At 36.4% G+C, this 20,000-nt stretch overlaps 2 protein-coding genes across 5 annotated transcripts in view; one reads left to right on the top strand and one right to left on the bottom strand.

Annotated features, from left to right (window-relative positions):
- LOC136838951 (sericin-2-like) overlaps positions 1–20,000 on the bottom strand; it is an 82,983-nt gene that overhangs the window by 36,345 nt on the left and 26,638 nt on the right. The gene's annotated exons all lie outside the window — the stretch shown is intronic.
- LOC136838912 (ammonium transporter Rh type C-like) overlaps positions 1–20,000 on the top strand; it is a 176,248-nt gene that overhangs the window by 24,698 nt on the left and 131,550 nt on the right. For 2 of the 4 annotated variants that reach the window (XM_067104613.1, XM_067104605.1), the window contains exon 2: positions 15,480–15,591. The exons of 1 other annotated variant lie outside the window; for it this stretch is intronic. In XM_067104613.1, coding sequence (XP_066960714.1) covers positions 15,542–15,591 — 50 coding nt within the window. In that variant the 5' untranslated portion in view covers positions 15,480–15,541. Of the gene's footprint in view, positions 1–15,479; positions 15,592–20,000 lie in introns of those variants that run through there. One more of the 4 variants, XM_067104638.1, reaches the window with a different exon arrangement.

The raw sequence follows: 20,000 nt of genomic DNA on the forward strand, positions 1-20,000 counted from the left end.
TATTTAATGTATTAATTTATACTTGGGTAGAAAATATAATAAAGTTATCAATGCTTATGCTCTATTCTTGGCAATCCATATCTAAAGTACAGGAAATTCAAGCTATTGACACATTTGGAAGACATACTGGCAAATAATAGGATTGGTGATAATTATTTCGACAGTCAAGGAAGGGGGTATGAGACCATATTGGACAATCCATTGGGGGTCTAAATCACAAAGGTTAAGAACCCTGACTTAGAGGATGTAACTTTATTTTTTTGGGGAAAAAAAATCTATTCAGATTATCCTTTCAAGGTATGTTGACATAAAAGTCGTAACGGTTAAAGGAGACTATATTCTGTTGGTAACGGAATTCCTTCTTTAAGTATTCAGTGATATGATGAGTAATTGCATAATAATAATACATCAGATAAATAACGATAGTGATGACAATCAGTTGCTGTCATTGTTGATATTTCACCATTTGATAATAATAAAGATGATTATGTTGATACTTCACAAACTTTGACGATGTTTTATCAGCCTGGGTCTTATTAATACTGTCATTTTCACCTTGACTCGTGATAACGATCTGAAGAGAGGAAATATTTGAAGGTAATATATAATATTTATGATACGGTGCCAGTAGGTTTTTATGTTCTTCGTGCGTGTTTGCTGACCTATCTGTAAGCAGGGGGAGGCCTAGAAGATACGATAATAATAATCACGGATTTCTTGAGAATTATATCATTATTGCATTCGTTAAAAATAGAAATAGGTCCATAAACAGACATTGATATCCCTAGAATGATTTACACTCGACGTTTAGGCGCGATTTAATATGCATTTCCAATCATTGTCGGGGCTCCTCGACGGATATAAGTATCGGCGCTGGCTTTTGCATTATATACACTTTTCATAGGCACTGAGGCATTTGGTGATTTATTATTGTCTCCCTTGTTTTCATCTTATTTTTGCAACGTAAGGATACGAGGCAATAACCAGTAATGGCTATTTTTTGTTGTAAAAGAGAATGGATACAAAACAGATAAGCGATGATGACTCCATTCATAATTTGAATAGATATATTTCAGTTCTCGAGGTCTTACAGCTTTATATTTATCTACAGCTTGCGTGCTATTTAACTTATAATTAGGAACGTCGGAAGGCGAGCTCAAAACATGAGAAGGAGATTGGGAGCCGGTTGACAAAGGGAAACTTAGAGACTGAATTCAAGTTCATTTATGAGAACTTTAGAGTCCCTGGTATGACAAGGTTTTCTTTAAACACACGATGATTTTTTTTATACACAAACCTTCTCTGCAGAGTATCCAAGATTGTAATAGTAAATTTTCTTACTTACTCTCTTCTCAATCCTTTCCAAAAAAATATGCAGTCTTTTCAATACTTTGAACCACTTCGAGTTGCGTTTCCATATAGAATTTTTTTTTTTTATTTCATCCGTACCGACATCGTCAACATTTGGTTTCTGTTCTGTGGTAAGAGTGTCTTTAAAAACCATGTCTGTAACTAACACAGTCGAGGAGAATATTATTCATTACCAGTGACGCTATTATGTGATGATAACAAGCAAAACGGAATCATTAATGAAATATAAGAAAAAATTATTTAAACTTCGTCCTGGTAAGTTAAATCTCAATGAAGGTTAAGGACAAGTGGAACCCGAGTCGAAACATTGGTCTTTTGTTGTCTGTCTTCGACAATACACGGTCTTTCGAGTTGTGAACTGACAATGTTTGGGGTTCCTACTACAGACAGCCCTTGTTGGTAATTTGTTTTGCTTTAATAAATTTAAAACGAAATTTTCCTCACACGTTTTAGCACGAGGTCTAAAGAGTAACAAGGCCAGCGCACCGTACAGTTAGGTCAGGCAAGGTATGTCATCCTTTCCGCGTTGCTAGGCCGATGCACTCAGTTAATGAAAAAATTCGAATACAACCAGCGTAACTTTTGAAGTGTATCATATTGACATGCGTAAAGCATGTCACAAGGTTCATGTTATTGTAGAGATACCGCATTATTCAACTTCATGTTGCCACGATCATATAACTCAGTCCAGAGTTAACATTTCTTAAACATGAAGCAAAGTTGTTTATTGTCAAAACATTGCCGCCAACCATGAAGCCATATGTTTTGGTTGTAGCACGGCTTATTGCTTATTTATACCCATAATCTTCACGTTACCCCTTCTTGCAATGTCCCTCATCCTGAGATTTATTCGGATTACATTTTTGGGCAAAAGTATTCTCTCACGTAACGTGGATATTTGCGTAATTCCAAAACTAATCGTCGTTAGAAAACGCCATGAATATCGATGTTGACTTTGTCTTGTACTGTTTAAATGTGCGCGTATAAATTTTGAAACATGCACACTGGCATCATGCAAAAGAAAACTTATAGTCATCTGATTGTATGAGTCAGAAATAACTTCAAAGTTAACTTCAGTGATGTAAGTTGGTTGAAGAGAATTTTGTATAAAAATAAACTTAGAACTAAATTCTTTATAGAAGACGATAAAAGCAATTTTGATGGAACGTATAACAACAGAGTTAAGTCATGAACACAATGAGATATACGTTTCTTATATATAGTAAACCTTCGGCATGCATCTCGGTTCAGTTTGCTTAACGTTGCATTCGATAACCAGTTTCATCCGTAAATCAATAGATTTGTTCCAACGGGAAACGCAGTGATCTGGAGTGTCATTCACCTTCCACCGACTCGCCTTTTAGAAGTCTCGGCTTGACACGCTTTCATCAAAATTTCATGAAGATCTATTTGAAACGACTCTCTCTCTCTCTCTCTCTCTCTCTCTCTCTCTCTCTCTCTCTCTCTCTCTCTCTCTCTCTCTCTCGCGTGCTGTGCACAAGTACTGCTTATAAGTATGATTGCTTGAGAGCTTTAATGACCGTTACTAATTATGAGCTCGAATCATATTATATTGGAGTAGGTTGATATTTTCGCCCGGTTTTCGAGATTTTATATTACTTTTCTGTAAAAGAAAACTATTGAGATGGCTATTTCTCTGTCCGTCCGCACTTTTCTGTCCGCCCTCAGATCTAAAAAAGTACTGAGGCTAGAGGGCTGCAAATTGTTATGTTGATCATCCACCCTCCAATCATTAAGCATATCAAATTGCAGCCCTCTAGTCTCAGTAGCTTTTATTTTATTCAAGGTTAAAGTTAGCCATAATCGTGAGTCTGGCACCGCTATAGGTGCCAACAACACAGACCACCACGGGGCCGTGGCTGAAAGTTTCATGGGCCTCGGCTGAGAATTTCATGGGCCGTGGGTGAGAGTTTCGCACAGCATTATATGCTGTACAAAAAAACTAGATTGCGCCGAAGAAACTTCGGCCCATTTTTTACTTCTTATTTTTATTGTTCCGTATATTCAAGGTCCTGTTCTGCTCAAGATGTAGCAGAATCCGATATAAGGCTTTAATTAGAATGAGCATATGAAAGCAAAGTTGCTGGAGGAGAAATGACGTAACCGGTGTCCGAGGTGCGTGCAGCGTAAGTAGTAGACTTCCTGTGGACTTGTCATATAATCGTTGCTATGTATGCGTGTTGCTCTCATATTCTGATTCATTATGCATGAGTGCAATAACGTACCCAAGTGCCAAGGTACCAATTGGGGGATTTAATTGGTTTCTTTCTCTTTCAAAGTAATTGTTATGCATATTATTTCCCGTTCCTGCCGTCTCATAAACACTCAAAATATAAACGTTCGTATTATCTTGACCACGTTCAAATATTGTTCAAGTTCAGAACTTCCACAAATGGAGACTCCTTCTTTGACAAGTAGAATCAAAGATTCCCACCGATACCACATAAAAAAGAGATACGTTACCCTTGAAGAGTTTTTATACGCATGTAACCCTTCTATTGAGTAACAAGTTAAACGGTGCAGCAGTTATCTTGTGATAACTGCATGCAACTAGTTCCTGTACTCGTTGTCTGGATATTTGGAAAACAACCATGCTTTTCTTCTTCTTCTTCTTCTTTTTGAAAGTTAGTCATAAGCTCGAATGTCACTTGAATGATATTTAGGTTATGAATCCATTTATGTTTTTATGCAATATGATCAAAATGACGAAACTTGTTGTTTATCCTCTCAACTTTCACATTGATTTGCAGTTGACTAATGACTTGTTTCGCTGTTTTTAACGCCGTGTGTTGTTCAAGTCATATAAAAGATGATCTGTTTGATTCACGATGTTTGAAGGGTAATTAAAGACGATTTTCTCGAACAAAATGGGTCAGATTAAACGGCATCAATTATATATGGCAAAACACAAGAAGGAGAATTAAATAGTATTCTTTATGACTGTGGAAGATATTTACATAGATTTCAAATTCTCAGGGGAAACTTGCACTGCATTTCCTTTGGGATAAGGGTTTTAGTATGTTTCTAGAACTGTTAAGATAATTCAGTGCAAAATACTGCTGTGGATAATCAGTGTTTAATTATTCTTGTGGCCGTTCGAACTCTTTTACTGGACAAATAAAGTTGCGAAATTTCAGGTCAAAGAACTATTCCTGTGAACACAGCAGCAGTAACTATGATATTTCCAAGTGCGACAGCAAGGAAGCATACGCATGAATTGCCTACTTTGCTCTGCGTGTTCCACCTTCCATTTCACGGTTCTTAACTTCGTCGCCATATTGAGACATATTTCAAAACTTAATTTAAATGTCTCGATTTTCTTTCATCTCTGCGTGAGTCAGAGACCAAAATTGCCAATGAAAGAGAGTTAATTGAGTTTCATACTAAGGTGTATGTCAGAATGTAATTGGTATAGTTTTTATTCTGCTAAATTTTCTGACCCTTGCCCCAATAAAATTGTACAAATTGAAGTTGTTCACGTTCTTTGCTAAAAGAGTTTCCTCGACTAGAAAATCATTGTCGCTAAACGTCTGGTTTTGTTAGCTAGTCAGAACTGAATCCCGTGGTTATTACACTCAAATGTATACTGTATATGCTATAACCAATAAGTAAGCAGATTTTTCATTGAATTTAAAGCATATAGCTAGCATAGGGTAATATCTTTTCATAATCGCCCCCGTCAACAATGTTATCATTATCATTCAAAACGCAATGATAAGGATGTATATGACTACGGAATTCTCTTACAAAGGGTTCTGTCCTGGCTTACAAGACTCCGGGGCTCTGGTTAACCTTATAAACTAAAAAGGTATTTTAAAAACAAATGGTAGGCATCAAAATTTTCTTCAAAAGGTTTGCTTTCTTCTGGATAAAAGGAAGTTAACCAACAGATTGAGGCCTTAGTGTTGTAAAGAAAAATTATTGAAAGTTCTGAAAGTCTTTATACGACAATAAAGCCAATGGTGAAAGTGCGCAACGGTTCTCCTTGAGCTCCTCTTAGGAAGGAGGGTAAGGTCTCATTCATGCCGACGCTCAGCACTGCTCCAGTGAATGTTTTGTTAAACCGAATTTTCGTTCATGGACAGGAATTTTACTCCATATGTATTTGAACATGACTTCGATGTTATTCGCTTAGAAATTAAAGCTTTGAAATGATAATGTAATAATATTGCTTTCATTGCCGAAGTACAGAGGGCCTCATTGGTTACATGTTGAAAAGATTGACGTTTATTCTGGGTGATTTGTTAACAGACTCCCACAGACAAATAGAGCAGATTAGTTTTCAAAGGGTTAATTCATCGGAAGGAAAAGTCATATGTTGAATAGACTGACTTACAAAGAAAGTTATGACCTATTAATAAAATAAAGATAAAGAAGTGGGTGAAGAAAAAATAAAGACTAGGCTACTATTTTAGAAGTCATTCCAGGTAATGCAACTAATCATATGTAAGCTGAAGTCATTATCATAAATCGTATGATGATTAAGAGCAAATTAACATCGTAATGACGAGATCAATAATTCGTTTGCAACTTTTCTTAAATCACGCATCAGAAACTATTTTGAAGTGCATGATTATGAAGAAAGAAAATGAGGTTATTTGTTCTGAGTTGAATAATGAGAATGATTTCCTGTCAAGAATGTCACGTGAATTGATTCTTATTGCAAGCGCTTCGGAAATAAAGTCAGAGGTCACTGGCAAGGATATTTCCCAGAAAGGTGGAGGAGAATTCATTACTTTGTTCGTTTACTTTCCATTATATAAATTCTAGTAGAAAGTGGATAATTCATTGATGAAAATTAACTGGCGTCATTGCTACTAGGGTCACCGACGCCATGGATAATTGAAAATAGAACTGATTTTGTTATAAGGAGTTAAATTTCGTGTACTGCAATTCCTCACGACAGAGCTGAAAAACCACAAAAGCATTTTTCGTAATTCATTTTCGAGGGAAACTTCCTACAAGAACTATTAATGATTTTCACCATCACGTTGCATCGTTATTCATATTAGAGCCAAACCCTTTCCAGTAAATAAAAATCACTTAATCACCCAAGATTAGTGATAATTTTGCCAACAAAGGGGAGTTTTAGAACAGAGAACCATGAAAGTGAATACAGTGTACTCTCGCATTAAAAGTTTTAAAGGACATTCTAGTTCAATGTCACTTCCTAACATGCGTGGCACTGACATTGAATCAAATGGATTCAAACATGACTTCCGAAAGCAAGCAACAGAGCCAACAAAGAGAACAGAACGCACGAAGTCGAGAAGAAACTGAGAAGTCGCCGGTTCAACTTTTAGAAAAAATTAGGAGAAGAAGTCTGGTCACGAAAGACGACTCCCTCCTCCCACTCCCTTTAATGGAGAAAATCCAGGACCTCTTCTGAATATTGGATCCATCATTAACTTCAGATGGCTACTACGCAGGCACTCACGAAATTACTCATTAGTCACTGGATAAAACGCACGATGAATGTGAGCTGGAAGGCCCTACTCATTATTGCCATTACACTCATTAGTGGCTCAGCTAAAAGGGCTTTTCTCCATTTCCAGATTTTCCGTAATGTTTTTCGCATCGATTCTCTCATTGGCTGGAAGTCTGTAATGCTTAACTGGCTAATACTTGGAGAGTGTGTGAGCTCACGGAACCTTTACTGGTGAAATTCAAATATTTTTCTGTTTTTTTTTTTTTTTTTCGAAAATACAGGAAATTATATATTTCATATATTTTCGAACCACATAGTAAATATTCTCATCTTTTCCGTCAGTGTTTTAGTCCTGAGGATAAAAAAATACAGGAAATTGGGGAAGTGTTGTAGCTGGAATGACAGACGTCTCATTCGCATAAGCATTCATACAGAATTGCCTGCGAGAAAGACTTCCTAAAACACACACATATATTGTTATGTAATGGTGCAGTTTTGGAGAGGAGTAATTTATTTATGTTGTTTTGTTGGTCAGAATGGTACTAGAGCAGGCACTGGACAAGCTCTTATGGTGGTGGAGCATCTAGGGAGAGAAAGTTTATCTCATTTACACACCTGTGTTCACTAACAAGTGCACAAGTCTGCACCTCCCACTGACCCTTGTGTCAGTATGTAATGAATCACTTTTAGCAACAAGAATTAATCCTTTTGGTACTAGTTCCATAGTGATTCCCAGAAATTTTATTTCATTCTCTCTCAGGAGGGATCTCAGAGATGGACTTCATTTCGTTGGACTCCTATCTACACAATAATTCACACTAAGAGAAAAGGCGAGTCATAAACCCTGAACCATTGGTTATTGGCTTATATTTCAACTCAGTGGAAGGGCAGGTTCTGAGTGGGTAGCAACCGAGGACTTCAGTGATAACACTGGAGTTCAGCTTCGAGTTTATTACACAAATCAACAAAACACACAATAATCTGCGCACAAATGAAGATAGGCAGAAAACTGTTACGGACAGAGTCAAAAGTTAAGTATACTTTAGTTTAACCAGACCATTGAGCTGATTAACAGCTCTCCTAGGGCTGGCTCTGAAGGATTAGACTTATTTTACGTGGCTAAGAACCGGTGGTTACCTAGCAACGGGACCTACAGCTTATTGTGGAATCCGAACCACATTATAACGAGAAATTAATTTCTATCTCCAGAAATAAATTCCTCTAATTCTTCATTGGCCGGCCGGAGAGTCGAACGCGGACCCAGCAGAGTGCTAGCCGAGTACGATATCGACCCGTCCAACGAGGAACTGGACAGAGTCAACAGACTATAAACCAAAGAGGGCTCCAAAGGGAAATCGGCCTGAAGAGGGAGAGAAATAAATAAATAAATAGGAGGGAAAATACAGTAAAACCGATGCTCTTGAAAATCAGGAGACGTCAGCAGAGAGCGGGAATGAATTTGCCCCTCGCTTAAATATTTGGAGATCTGTTATCATTTAAATGAAAGCACAAAGCTAAAACAATCAGTCATCAAGAAATGGAATTTCGGTAAAATCACACATGAACAAAGAATGGAGCTAGACTTACTTAACTATTGAGTAAGAATTAATGTTAATTCGAAGTACAAGGAAAACGGGATTCTAGTTTATGACTCACTAAAGCAATTGTAAACAGTACTGTAGGCTATGACCTATATCACGTGAATGAGACTTTACAGCATGAATGGATTCCACACATGACTACCATAAAATCAAAATCAATGCATCATGAACATGTGTAATAAAAAAAGAACCTGAAGCAATGAAAAATTGCAATTAACTTTAGAACATGAACAGTTACTAATATGTTCCCTGTACGAATGAGCACGAATACTAATTCGTTACGGTTACATTTCCCGTGGGAATAATTTGGATGCAAAATGAAATATAATTCTTTTACGCACAGCAAAACGAATTCCCAATATGAACTATAATTTCCTAATTACAGTTATCATGCGTGTCCAAAATCAAGGTTAATCCAGGCATGCAATACATTCCATCAGGAACTCTCCTAAACTTAAGCAGTTCATAAAAATCAACCTGACACCACAATATTCGGATGTATGATTCTTATGATACATTATTTTACCATGGAGCACTCCAACTATATTTCGTAGGGAGCAGTTACACATTAAAATGTAACACACAACTATGTTAATTCTCAATAGCTGGTTCTCTCAGTAGTTGATTAATACAGAGGACTTCCGATTCAACAAAGATATACAACTCCTTATGACATCAGTCACTTGTAATTGAAGAAATATCTTAAAAAGCGGCCATTTCTTTGTACAAGCAGCAATGATTTTCCTTTTCAACTCTTACAGAGTCGAGCAAAATTTTCATAATGGGAAGTTGTTTTTAAACGCCAGCAAACTTTATTGCAACACTGATAAGAGTTCAGAAAGTGTTTCCCCTTATTGAGTTATTCATTTTACATTTCAGAACACAATTTGATGTTATTGTTCCCTCCATTCTAAGCCAGTGACGCTCTTTTAAATAGTCCCTGTTAGTCCACCTTGCCCCTAACTTTATAAATTTGGGTATTTAACTTTCTGGCTCATGTAGATCTGGGGGTTTCACGTCACTGCAGTGTAGCATAGATCTTCTAAGTCCAGATATGACACTGGTATGAGTCATATTAAATTGGTATATCAGATTTAGACCGAAGGTCAAGCGCAGGGACCCATAAGGTCATTTAGCACTGAAAAGGAAATTGAAAGTAAAAAGGTTTTAAAGGGGTAACTGGAGGAAAACATCGCAGTTGCACTGTAAAAACAATTGTTAGGAGAGGGTGGAAAGCAAGATGGAAGAAAATTAATATGAACAGAGGTACAGTAAAAGGAATGGAAGGTATTTCAGCTAGGGGCCGAAGGGATGCTGCAAAGAGCCCAAAGTATTGCTTATAGTGCACCAAGAGAGGTGCACTGATGGTATTACTCTCCTACGGGGTGAGTCAGGTTGGGTGGAAGGAATATGGCTAGCAGCTCTCACAGCATTTTTGTCGGAGGTGAGCGAGTTCAGGGGCTTCTCTGCATAGCATCAGGTTTCTCGCCTGGTGTGCTTCTCAGTCTGTCATACTGAGAGCACTATCAGCCTCCCATCATGTAAGGATGTGATCCGGTCACCTTTTGGGTTCTGCTTCTGCCAGTTCTCTCTGGCCAACTGACATCTCTTCTACAAATTTCCTCTTTCTAGGCTTACGTCAGGTTCTTTATAGGAGGGCCTAAGGGAGATAAGGACAGGTATATGGTAGATACAAGGGTTTTGTTGGCCATGGCCCATCAAATATAACCCCTAAGGCAGCCTACTGTCGTGGGTTTTCCTTCTTGCTGTGACTCTAGGCATTAATAGCTGAGGTAAGTATGGATATCAAGAATGACTGGTGGAAGATCTGGAGTGTCAGGGGCATTTACTTAGGAATGTTTTTATTCTTAAGGTACCTCATTATCACTGCAGGTGTTGGTTCCTTCACTCTTGTAAATGTCAAGCCGAAGGGACAGTGAGAAGAGCGAGAACAGTGTTGGTTACGTTTTGAAGGATTTTATTACTCTACTCATAAATGGAAAGAGAAAGTGAAAGGGATCAGTAGGTGAGGAATACAATAGGAGAAAAGCTTTTAAGCTGATAAACGAGAGTGTGTCTCACCCATAATTCTATACACATGACCGTTAATCAGCCACCGCTTTAACAGTTTATTTTCCCGACGAAGATTTCCATAAATTGTTATTGTATAAATAAGCCAATGACGACACTAATATATGGTGAGTGTGGGTCTGTTCCAGCTCTGATTAATGTAATTGAGTTCGACTGGTATACAGTATGTAACTGTGAGTAGCAATAGACTTATCCTTCTCGTGGTTAGGTCGGAAACATGACCTCGTTCTGATACTCCGGTTGCAAGTTCGAATCCTGCTACGGACGTCAGAATTGCTTAATATTCTTGCATTTGGATCTCGGGCTTTGCAGTGACAAGCGAATCAGAAGTGTGAAGAAATCGAGTTTGGAGGGCATGGTGGTTATTATAGTTACATTCGTGAGCCTGTATGTATATATAAATAATAATATATATATATATATATATATATATATATATATATATATATATATATATATATATATATATATATATATATATATATATATACAGTATATATATATGTGTGTATGTGAAATATGTCACAATCTGTATTTTTCAAATGTCAAAATATCATATATTTATAAAATGAAAAGGCTCTGTACATCAGAGCTAAAGCATACGGGGCAAAATACAATAATGAATGATTAGTTTTATCGGAAATAAGCTAACGCCACTCCTTCCTCGCTGACTGTTCTAAGAGTCACTGTATTTATGGCAGCGTGTTTGATAACCAGGCTTTAAAATTTAATAGAATTATGGCAGCCTGTTTGTTAACCAAAATTGTAAGTCACCAGAACATTGGTGGCATGTTTGGTAATTATATGTTTGGCAACTAGATCTTTAAAAGTCAACAGAGTTATGGGAGCATGTTTGGTAACCAGAATTGCAAGCACCAGAATGTTGGTGGCATTTTCATAACCAGAGTTATGGGAGCAAGTTTGGTAGGCAGACGCGTAAAGTCACCAGAATAATTGCAGCATGTTTGGTAACCAGTCTTGTAAATGTCACTAGAATTATTGCAATGTGTTTGACAACCAAACTCGGTAGTTGCAGAATCACAGAAGCATGTTTGGTAACCAGACGCGTAGACACCAGAAAAATGGCAATGTGTTTGCCAGACAAACTTTTAAGTCACCAGAATTATGGCAGTGTGTATGACAAACAAACTTGAAGGAGCCATGAGAATTATGGCCTTGTGTGAGATAACCAAAATCATTGTGTAAAATTCATTTGGTTCTGCGTCCTTGCTACAGAAAAGAGTCTTACATGAAGAGAAAGTAAGATGACGCTGTTGATGTTTTGATGTTTTGCTAGGCGTATTGTGAGAAAAATTCCCTGAGGATTCAGTATACGTAGAAAGGGTAAAGAGTATAAATAATTTATTTGTATGAAGAATTTATTAGCAACAGGCTGCTGCTAAGTCTTCTGTATGAGTGATTAGGTAAAATTTGTTGCATCGTCAAGTTAGTAATTAATGTTTCGCGAAAAAAACAGGTGAGTATAGGAAAAGTATGTTATAAACTGAAATTTTTGTATTCAATTCTATAGTCCCTTTTCAATATTCCAGTCAATTATTTTTTTTTAAATTTTCGTAGTTTTTCAGTAAATTCAAGGTATGCAGTGTATCACTGAGTGACTTTTTTTTTTTTTTGCAATTTATAGTATTATTTCTCTGACTTTCTCTGCCCTTATTTTGCCAGTGACCTAAAAAATATTTGATGTAAATTCTGTTCCTTTATTCAAGGGTCGAGACTAGAAGTCCAGGAGATTCGTCACACTTTAATTTACCCCAGTATATAACTGTTCATAAATTCTCTTTTGGCTGTTCGAGAGCGAGTGCACTCTCATCTTGACAATAAAAGTTGCAGGTGTAATTATCCACTTTTATCGGGGAGGAGCGGTGACAGTGAAAACAAAAGACAGAACGATTTTCTTAACGTCATGTTTTTAGAACTAGTGACGTCGTTGTTTTGATTTGGAGAATTCGAGCTTCCGTGGCATTCTCATGAAGGCAGTCACCAAATAAGATTCTCTAACATATTCATGAGACTTTGACTCGTCATCTCAGGAAGCAGCTGGGATAGGGCGTATATTGCTTGCTTGCCCAAAATCTTGCGAATGCGCATTTTCATTACTGTGCGAACCATTGCCGTCTTATTTCCAAAGTTTTTCCTGTAGAATTATTTTTATTGTAGCAGCACATCTTACTTTTGAGAAACGTCCAATGAAGGTTTCAGCAAATGTCGCACGAAAGTTAGATGTTGTTCGTAAGACCTCATATATTTAAACTGATAAAATCAGTGCAACCTGTTTTAGGTCATTTGTACTCCCTTTGCTAGAATACTGTTCTTCGGTGTGGATGTCTGCTTCTGCCAGAGATATATATCTTTTTAGATAGTGGATCGTGGTGCGGCAGGTTTCTATTTCTTAATAGTAGCAATTATGGCTTGGGCAGTCGAAGGATGGTCTCTTGTTTGTCACTTTTTCATAAGTTGTATTTCAACAGAGATCTTTGACTTTCACAACTGATCCCTGACCCCTTTACCTGCCGAGAGCAACCAGATTCGCTGAACAGCAGCACCAATATGTAGTAAATGTGCTTCGGTGTCAAACTTCTCAGTTCCAGAGGTCCTTTATTCCTCACACCGTTGGACTGTGGAACAGCCTCCCAGAGGATGTCCTGCAACTGGAACTTCAGAAATTTAAGCGAAGGTGCATTGCATTTCTGCCGTAATACTATTCTCCTTGCATTCTAATACATTTTTATCTATTAATTTATTGATTTATTATTTTTTTTAATAAGTAGGATCTCTTCTCTCTGTATTTCTCTTTTTTTCCTCGTACTTCTTCCTCATGAACACCATATTCTTTGGAAGTTTGAATTTCAAGTCAGTGGCCCATGTGGGTTTGTTCCATCTGAATAGGTTTCATCTGCTGAATAATAATAATAATAATAATAATAATAATAATAAATTCTTGAAGGGCGTGTGCTCTGGATTCTTTTCACAGTTGCGTGCACAATGCAGTCACTGAAAGGCTGCGGTCTGTTTGTTTGGATGACGCATAAATAAAAAAAGGTGTTTAGTAGCGTAAGTGATATTTCATTCAGTAGTACCGGTCGGGGAATCTTACTCGACATTTTAAAATGCAGCCAATTTATCTTCTATTTCCAGGCATAACGCCAACCTTTACTATCGTGACCAAGTTATCTACCATTCGACCAACTTTCTTGTAATAATTTCGTATGTCTTGAGAGAGAGAGAGAGAGAGAGAGAGAGAGAGAGAGAGAGAGAGAGACTTGTACCAGACAGAATCGCGTGCTTCTCGACACAGTTATCCAACATTGTCTCCTTAGATCAATAATTCCTCATGGGGTGTTTCCAGTTTGAATGTCAATGGACTGTTACAGTGTGAAATGAACGTAGATTTGACCTCTCTCTCTCTCTCTCTCTCTCTCTCTCTCTCTCTCTCTCTCTCTCTCTCTCTCTTATCCAGCAACAAGACTTGTTCATTATTTCGAAGAGAAAATTCTGGAGGTCTTCCAATGCGTGTTGATTTGATGTTTTTCTTCTTCTTTCATAGTTTTCATTTGGTGGATGCCCTTTTGCAGAGGTCTGGACAAGGAATTTCTTCTCTCGATGTTGTTATGTGTCTTCCAGTTACTCATCACTTGTCAGCATATCAACTAAAAGTCGTATACTGTGTATTAAAATAACTCTTAGTAAACTGCAAGCATAACAGGCAACCTTTCTAAAACCTCGGGTGCCAACAGACCGACCCTCGAAAAAAGGAAGCTAGATTTCGCGATGACTCTCCTGAAGTTGATTGTTGTTCTGGAGAGCTGTGCTCGTCTTTTTCACGTGCTTGCATTTTTAATATACGCTGTTTACCCACAAAGCAGTTATTCAGAGTTGCATTCATCCTGTAAGTACTGAGGTTGCACAGACCCAAAGCCGCTCCCTGTACCTACACAGAAGCGTCAGTATCAGCACACCAATCTTCTCCACTGCCACAAGTTTTCACAAACATCCTCATGGTTCTTTTAATGACCCTGCTTTCTAGCACATCTACCACCGTATCGCTTAATCATATCTTAGGTCTCTCCCTTCTGTCTGTGCCATCTAAAATGTATGTGGTCGTCTTCAGTTTATACTCTGTCATTCTCCCTACACAACAAAACCGCTTGCAAACACTGAACCATCTTCTCAGGTCACCAAATCATTTTACCACCTCACAGTATCTCTCCAAGTCTCTGTTCTCTTATTAATTTTTACGTCACATGTTCTACGCAAATAGTTCATCTCAACAGCTTCCACATTGTTTTGTTTTATTAGCATCGAAAATAAGTGTATACCTCCGTAAAGGAAAACTGATTTGACAGTGCCTTCATAAAATCCAGGTGTTAATTCCTTTATATATATATATATATATATATATATATATATATATATATAGGTATATATATATATATATATATATATATATATATATATATATATATATAATGTGTGTCGATGACTGAGCTTAATCTTTTGAGCTTATGGCAGCAACTATTTCCAAGTCGTAAAAATTAAATTAACGGATATATGTACCAATTATATAACCATGGTTAGCTCTTTACCAACAATATAAAAACGTATAAACACACGAATGAAATGAAAAGAAAGTGAATGTAATATTTATACCTGAAAGAAATATAGTAAATTTATTCCGTTGATTCCTGTTTTCTGGGTTTATTTATTCTTCTTATTTGCACGTTATCATTTCCACAATCTAAAATCAGTACCATTCTCTCTCTCTCTCTCTCTCTCTCTCTCTCTCGGTTAACTCAGTTAACTCAACGGTGTAAAAATACGTTGTTCAGATTCATTAATCTGCACCCCAAGTACCTGCAAAAATCAGTCGACTGAATATAAAATTTTCCAACTGCAAAATTTCAGTAATGAGTTTGATTTATAAATCTGACGACGTTGTTCTTTTCTAGGAATCGATTGACTAGAGGCGTACAGAAAGTGACATTGCCTTCTTCAGGAAACCTGTCAGAAAATGAGCGGTGCAAGCCGTCATTATACACCATCGATAAAAGCGACCACAAGGTACAGTACTTAGATTCATTAAAAAAAAAAGTGTATAGAATCGTAGGCGCTCAGTAGCTTTCACTCTTTCTTTGTATTTCTGTTTCAGCTAATTTATATTTCAGGTTGCTTGATAATCCGTTGTGCTTATTTTTTGTCTTTCAGTATCAAGTTTCATATCTCTGATTTTTTTCCATTTGACCTTTATTCAGTAAGTTAAAAAAAAAACTGCTATGTCTTGGGATTTTTAGAGAAAAGGTAATATTCTTATTCATTATGTAAAAGAATTTGGAGTGAAGTTCGTGTTTTTACTGACATCTATTGAAGAACTTTTTCACCTTATTAGCGTTATATTGTTCTAGCTTTGATACTTTTAGCTCTCTCCAAATATCTTTTTTATGAATTTTCACAAGGTTATCCATGCGCCCAAGTTGTCGTTATCTCATTCATTTGAAATTTTTATTTTTAAAATGCCTGGCTTTACATATGCTATACATTAACAAGTGTTAGTCGAACTGAGAATAGTTTACTGAACCAAACCTCCTTCCCCAAAATTATTAAATACTTTTTTGTGACCTGGTTGTGCGACAGATACGGTGCTCCTACTAGGAATTCGGTCAAAGTGAATTCTTGATATACATTTGCGTGTCTGAGAGGAAGTTTACTATTTGATAAATTATGCAAAGAAATTAGAGGTCTTCAATCTTTCTTGCAGTGAAGATTTACAAAGAATTAATTTGAAAGTCCTTTTTTGAGAAAATTTAAATGAGATATATTAGTTCCCTACTATAGAAGCAAAATCTTTTTAAGATCACAATAATAAAAACACACACATCCTTGCCATCTATTGTGTAATGAAATTGTTGGTCATTCGTTTGCTTTATCGTGCTTGTTTGAACATTGCTGTGACCTGGAAGTGACATTAGAAAAAAAATCGAAAGTGGTATTAAGGCCTTGCTGATTCAGCATTCGCTAAAACATAATTTCCACGAAAATGAAAGGCTCAGGACACGATGTACGATCAATCCCTTTCGGTGACTCATGAATGCTGTTAGTAGAAAATTACACAATCAGATTCCTTGCTTACATACAAATGAGAGTTTGAGACCCCGTCCGCTTCATTTTTCTCACATTGGATTTTCAAGAAATATTGCTTTCGAATAAGTGTCAAATGTTCATTTTCTGGTCTTTATCCATAAGTATGTTATTTCAACTGCATTAGGATTAAAACACACACACACACACACACACACACACATATATATATATATATATATATATATATATATATATATATATATATATATATATATATATATATATATATATATATATATATATATATATATATATATATATATATATATATATGTACATATACAATAAATATATATATATATATATATATATATATTGTATATGTGTATATATATTTATGATACATATACGTACATACACACACACATTATATATACATATATTACATATATATACACACACATACGTATACGTATGAACTTTACACTTAAACAGTTCCCGAAAGTCATCAGACATTTCGTAAATCAAGGCAGACAATTCCCGAAAGTCATCAGACATTTCGTAAATCAAGTTATCTGCCTAGCAGAAGCAAACGCAATGGACTCCTGCTGGCACGGCTTCTCAGAATAAGCAAATCATAGAAAAGAAATCGGTTTTCTTCTTCTTTCCTTCAAGAAATGACACGACTTTCTTCTGTCTCCCAACCTTGAACCTAATCTCACCCTGCTGTCAGACTCGACATGCATTGCCCTTCATCTTGCCTGAAGAGGCGGTGGGTTGGTGGGATAAGGAGGGGGAGGGGGAGGCTCTCCTGAACCTTGAGGTGTTTGAATATGCCCTGCCGTCCATCGTCTCCACGTTCTTGTTGCGGGGGGGGGGGTGGAAGGGGGGGCCTTTGCAAATCCCCAAAATACGACTGCTAGGGAGTGAGGGTGTGGGGAGGGGATAGGCTGGCGAACAAAACATAGAGGCAGCTTTCGCCAAAGCTAGCAATCATCAGAAGGAAAACAAATTTGTTCTTTTGCAAAGACCCTTTGAATCATGAAAAAATAAGGAAATAAAATGATACAAGCTTAAGATAATCTTGAAAGCAAAGCTTCTTACAGCGACGCAGATTACATGTGCTTAACTGTTTTTCCTGGCAGTTTTTCTTCGCTTCTTCCAGTGGCTGAGTATCTGGAGATTATATCTGCAAAACTTTAGGTATATAGTTTTGCTATTGAAATTATACGTTTAGGGATTAATATTTTAAATATATTCTGCATTTTTACTTCCGGTGACACAATAATTTGTTTTATATGTTACGAGTAGTTAGTTCAATTTCCCGTTATCACATAAGGGATGAAATCCTTTTCCTGTAATAAAAATTATCATACAAAATCTAATAAAAATAAGAGTTTAATTCTTGTGAGCCTTCTTTAATCATTAGTCCCCAAAATTGTAAATGGAAATAAACGGGATCCGAACAAAGTGAAGGTAAAACGCTAACTGTGATTATTATTTTTTCGAATTCAAATTTCTTGCCAACTAAAGAAATTTCATATAAAAATGTCGCTAACATGCACTGAATTACACGCAGCATGCAGTATATAAGATTACTATTTTCACTATATACCGTACACAAATACCTACAAAAGGCGTGGAAGAAATAGTTTGGGTTTGTAGGTTTTGACGTATATATATATATATATATATATATATATATATATATATATATATATATATATATATATATATATATATATATATATATATATATATATATATATATATCACATTTAAATCACTAATTCACGAGAGACATTTTTATGCTTTACAAGTTTTAATCCAAGTATTAAGCCGTTACAAAGCAAAATCGAATTCACTTTACTTTAACAAACCAGTCCCCAAAGGAAATTCAATGTAACATCACCTACCTTGGCCAGGATTCGAACCTGTGCCTTTTGGCTTAGATCACTATCATTCTGTATGGGTTCAGAATCACAAGCCAGGGTAGACTCATGGTGTAATAATTCCGTGTGGTTATAATTCCATAGGGGGGATAATGACGTCAGTGCACCTCACGTGGTGCACTGTAGGCATTACTGAAAGTTGTTTGACCCTTAGCTACACACTTTCTTTCTTCCATCTTGCTGTTCAACCCCTCCTACTACCTCTTTTTACTGTCTTGGGCCCTGAATGGCGGAAAGTGCCACAGTGCTTGGCTCTTGCCAAATTTTCATCATTCAAATCGAATGAAACTTTGGTTGTAAGTTATTCCCAAAGTAATGAAAAATCGATATTAAGGATTATTTGTGGCTTAATATTTTACATATAACTGTATATATATATATATATATATATATATATATATATATATATATATATATATATATATATATATATATATATATATATATATATATACTATACACACACACACATATATATATATATACACTTATATATATATGTATGTATGTGTGTTTGTGTGTGTGCACGTCTGTGTGTGTAAACTACTAGCTTCATATGAATTATATCAGTCAAGTTGTGTACGTCCCTTAATTCACCATAATTTTTAAGAGATATGGCTGCTAATTCAGTCATTCCAGTGCCAAAGGATGAACTTACACGAATGACATAATTCAGGCGCAGGAATGTGGAAAGTGAATGTCTCATTAAAGGAGGTTTGTTTAGGCTTTTGGGCGAACCCAGACGTGGCGTGAAATGACTCCCTCGCATGGGTCATGTAACATGAAAAATTAGGTAAAATTCCGGTATCTAGGTTAATTGCTGTGTGATCAGGTGGGAATTCCAGTTCTCGGAAGGAAATCACTTGTTTTGGTCGTAAATTTTCTGGTTATTATAATTTCTGGATAATTTAGTTTTTTTCTAAAATGAAGGCTAACCTTACGTATTTTAGTCAGCATGGGCTTGTTATTGTAATTAATAAAAGGCGCCAGAATTTTTATATAATAAAACGCGCAATTTTTAGAGCCTGATAATTGTTTTTAACACTTAAACCCAGCTAGTGAATTATTTTTCCTTGTGCTGACATAAACAGTTTGACAACAGATCCAAGTAACAATATTTTCTTAAAAGAAACAAAATCCTATTATGTCAGCCACGTGAATTGTTTCCATGACACCTTCGATTGTATCAAGAAAACTTGACCCTGGATCCTTAAAATTATTAGGGCTTAAAGTCAAGGTTGCACTGCAGTCGTTTGCATGACAGTCTCGTTGTAACCCAGGAAAATATTTATGCTGACGCATATTTAAGCATTGTTTTCCCGGTCTTATTCTTGCCACCAGCGGTGATTTCTGGCGACTGTGTGATAATACCTGGCATTTGTGATGCCGTGTGGCTAGCGGATAATTTTCCCCCTTTTTCTTCTTCCTCTTCTTCTTCTT

The sequence above is a fragment of the Macrobrachium rosenbergii genome, chromosome 1 (assembly GCF_040412425.1).
Source record: "Macrobrachium rosenbergii isolate ZJJX-2024 chromosome 1, ASM4041242v1, whole genome shotgun sequence".
In the NCBI taxonomy this organism is placed as follows: Eukaryota; Metazoa; Arthropoda; class Malacostraca; order Decapoda; family Palaemonidae; genus Macrobrachium; species Macrobrachium rosenbergii.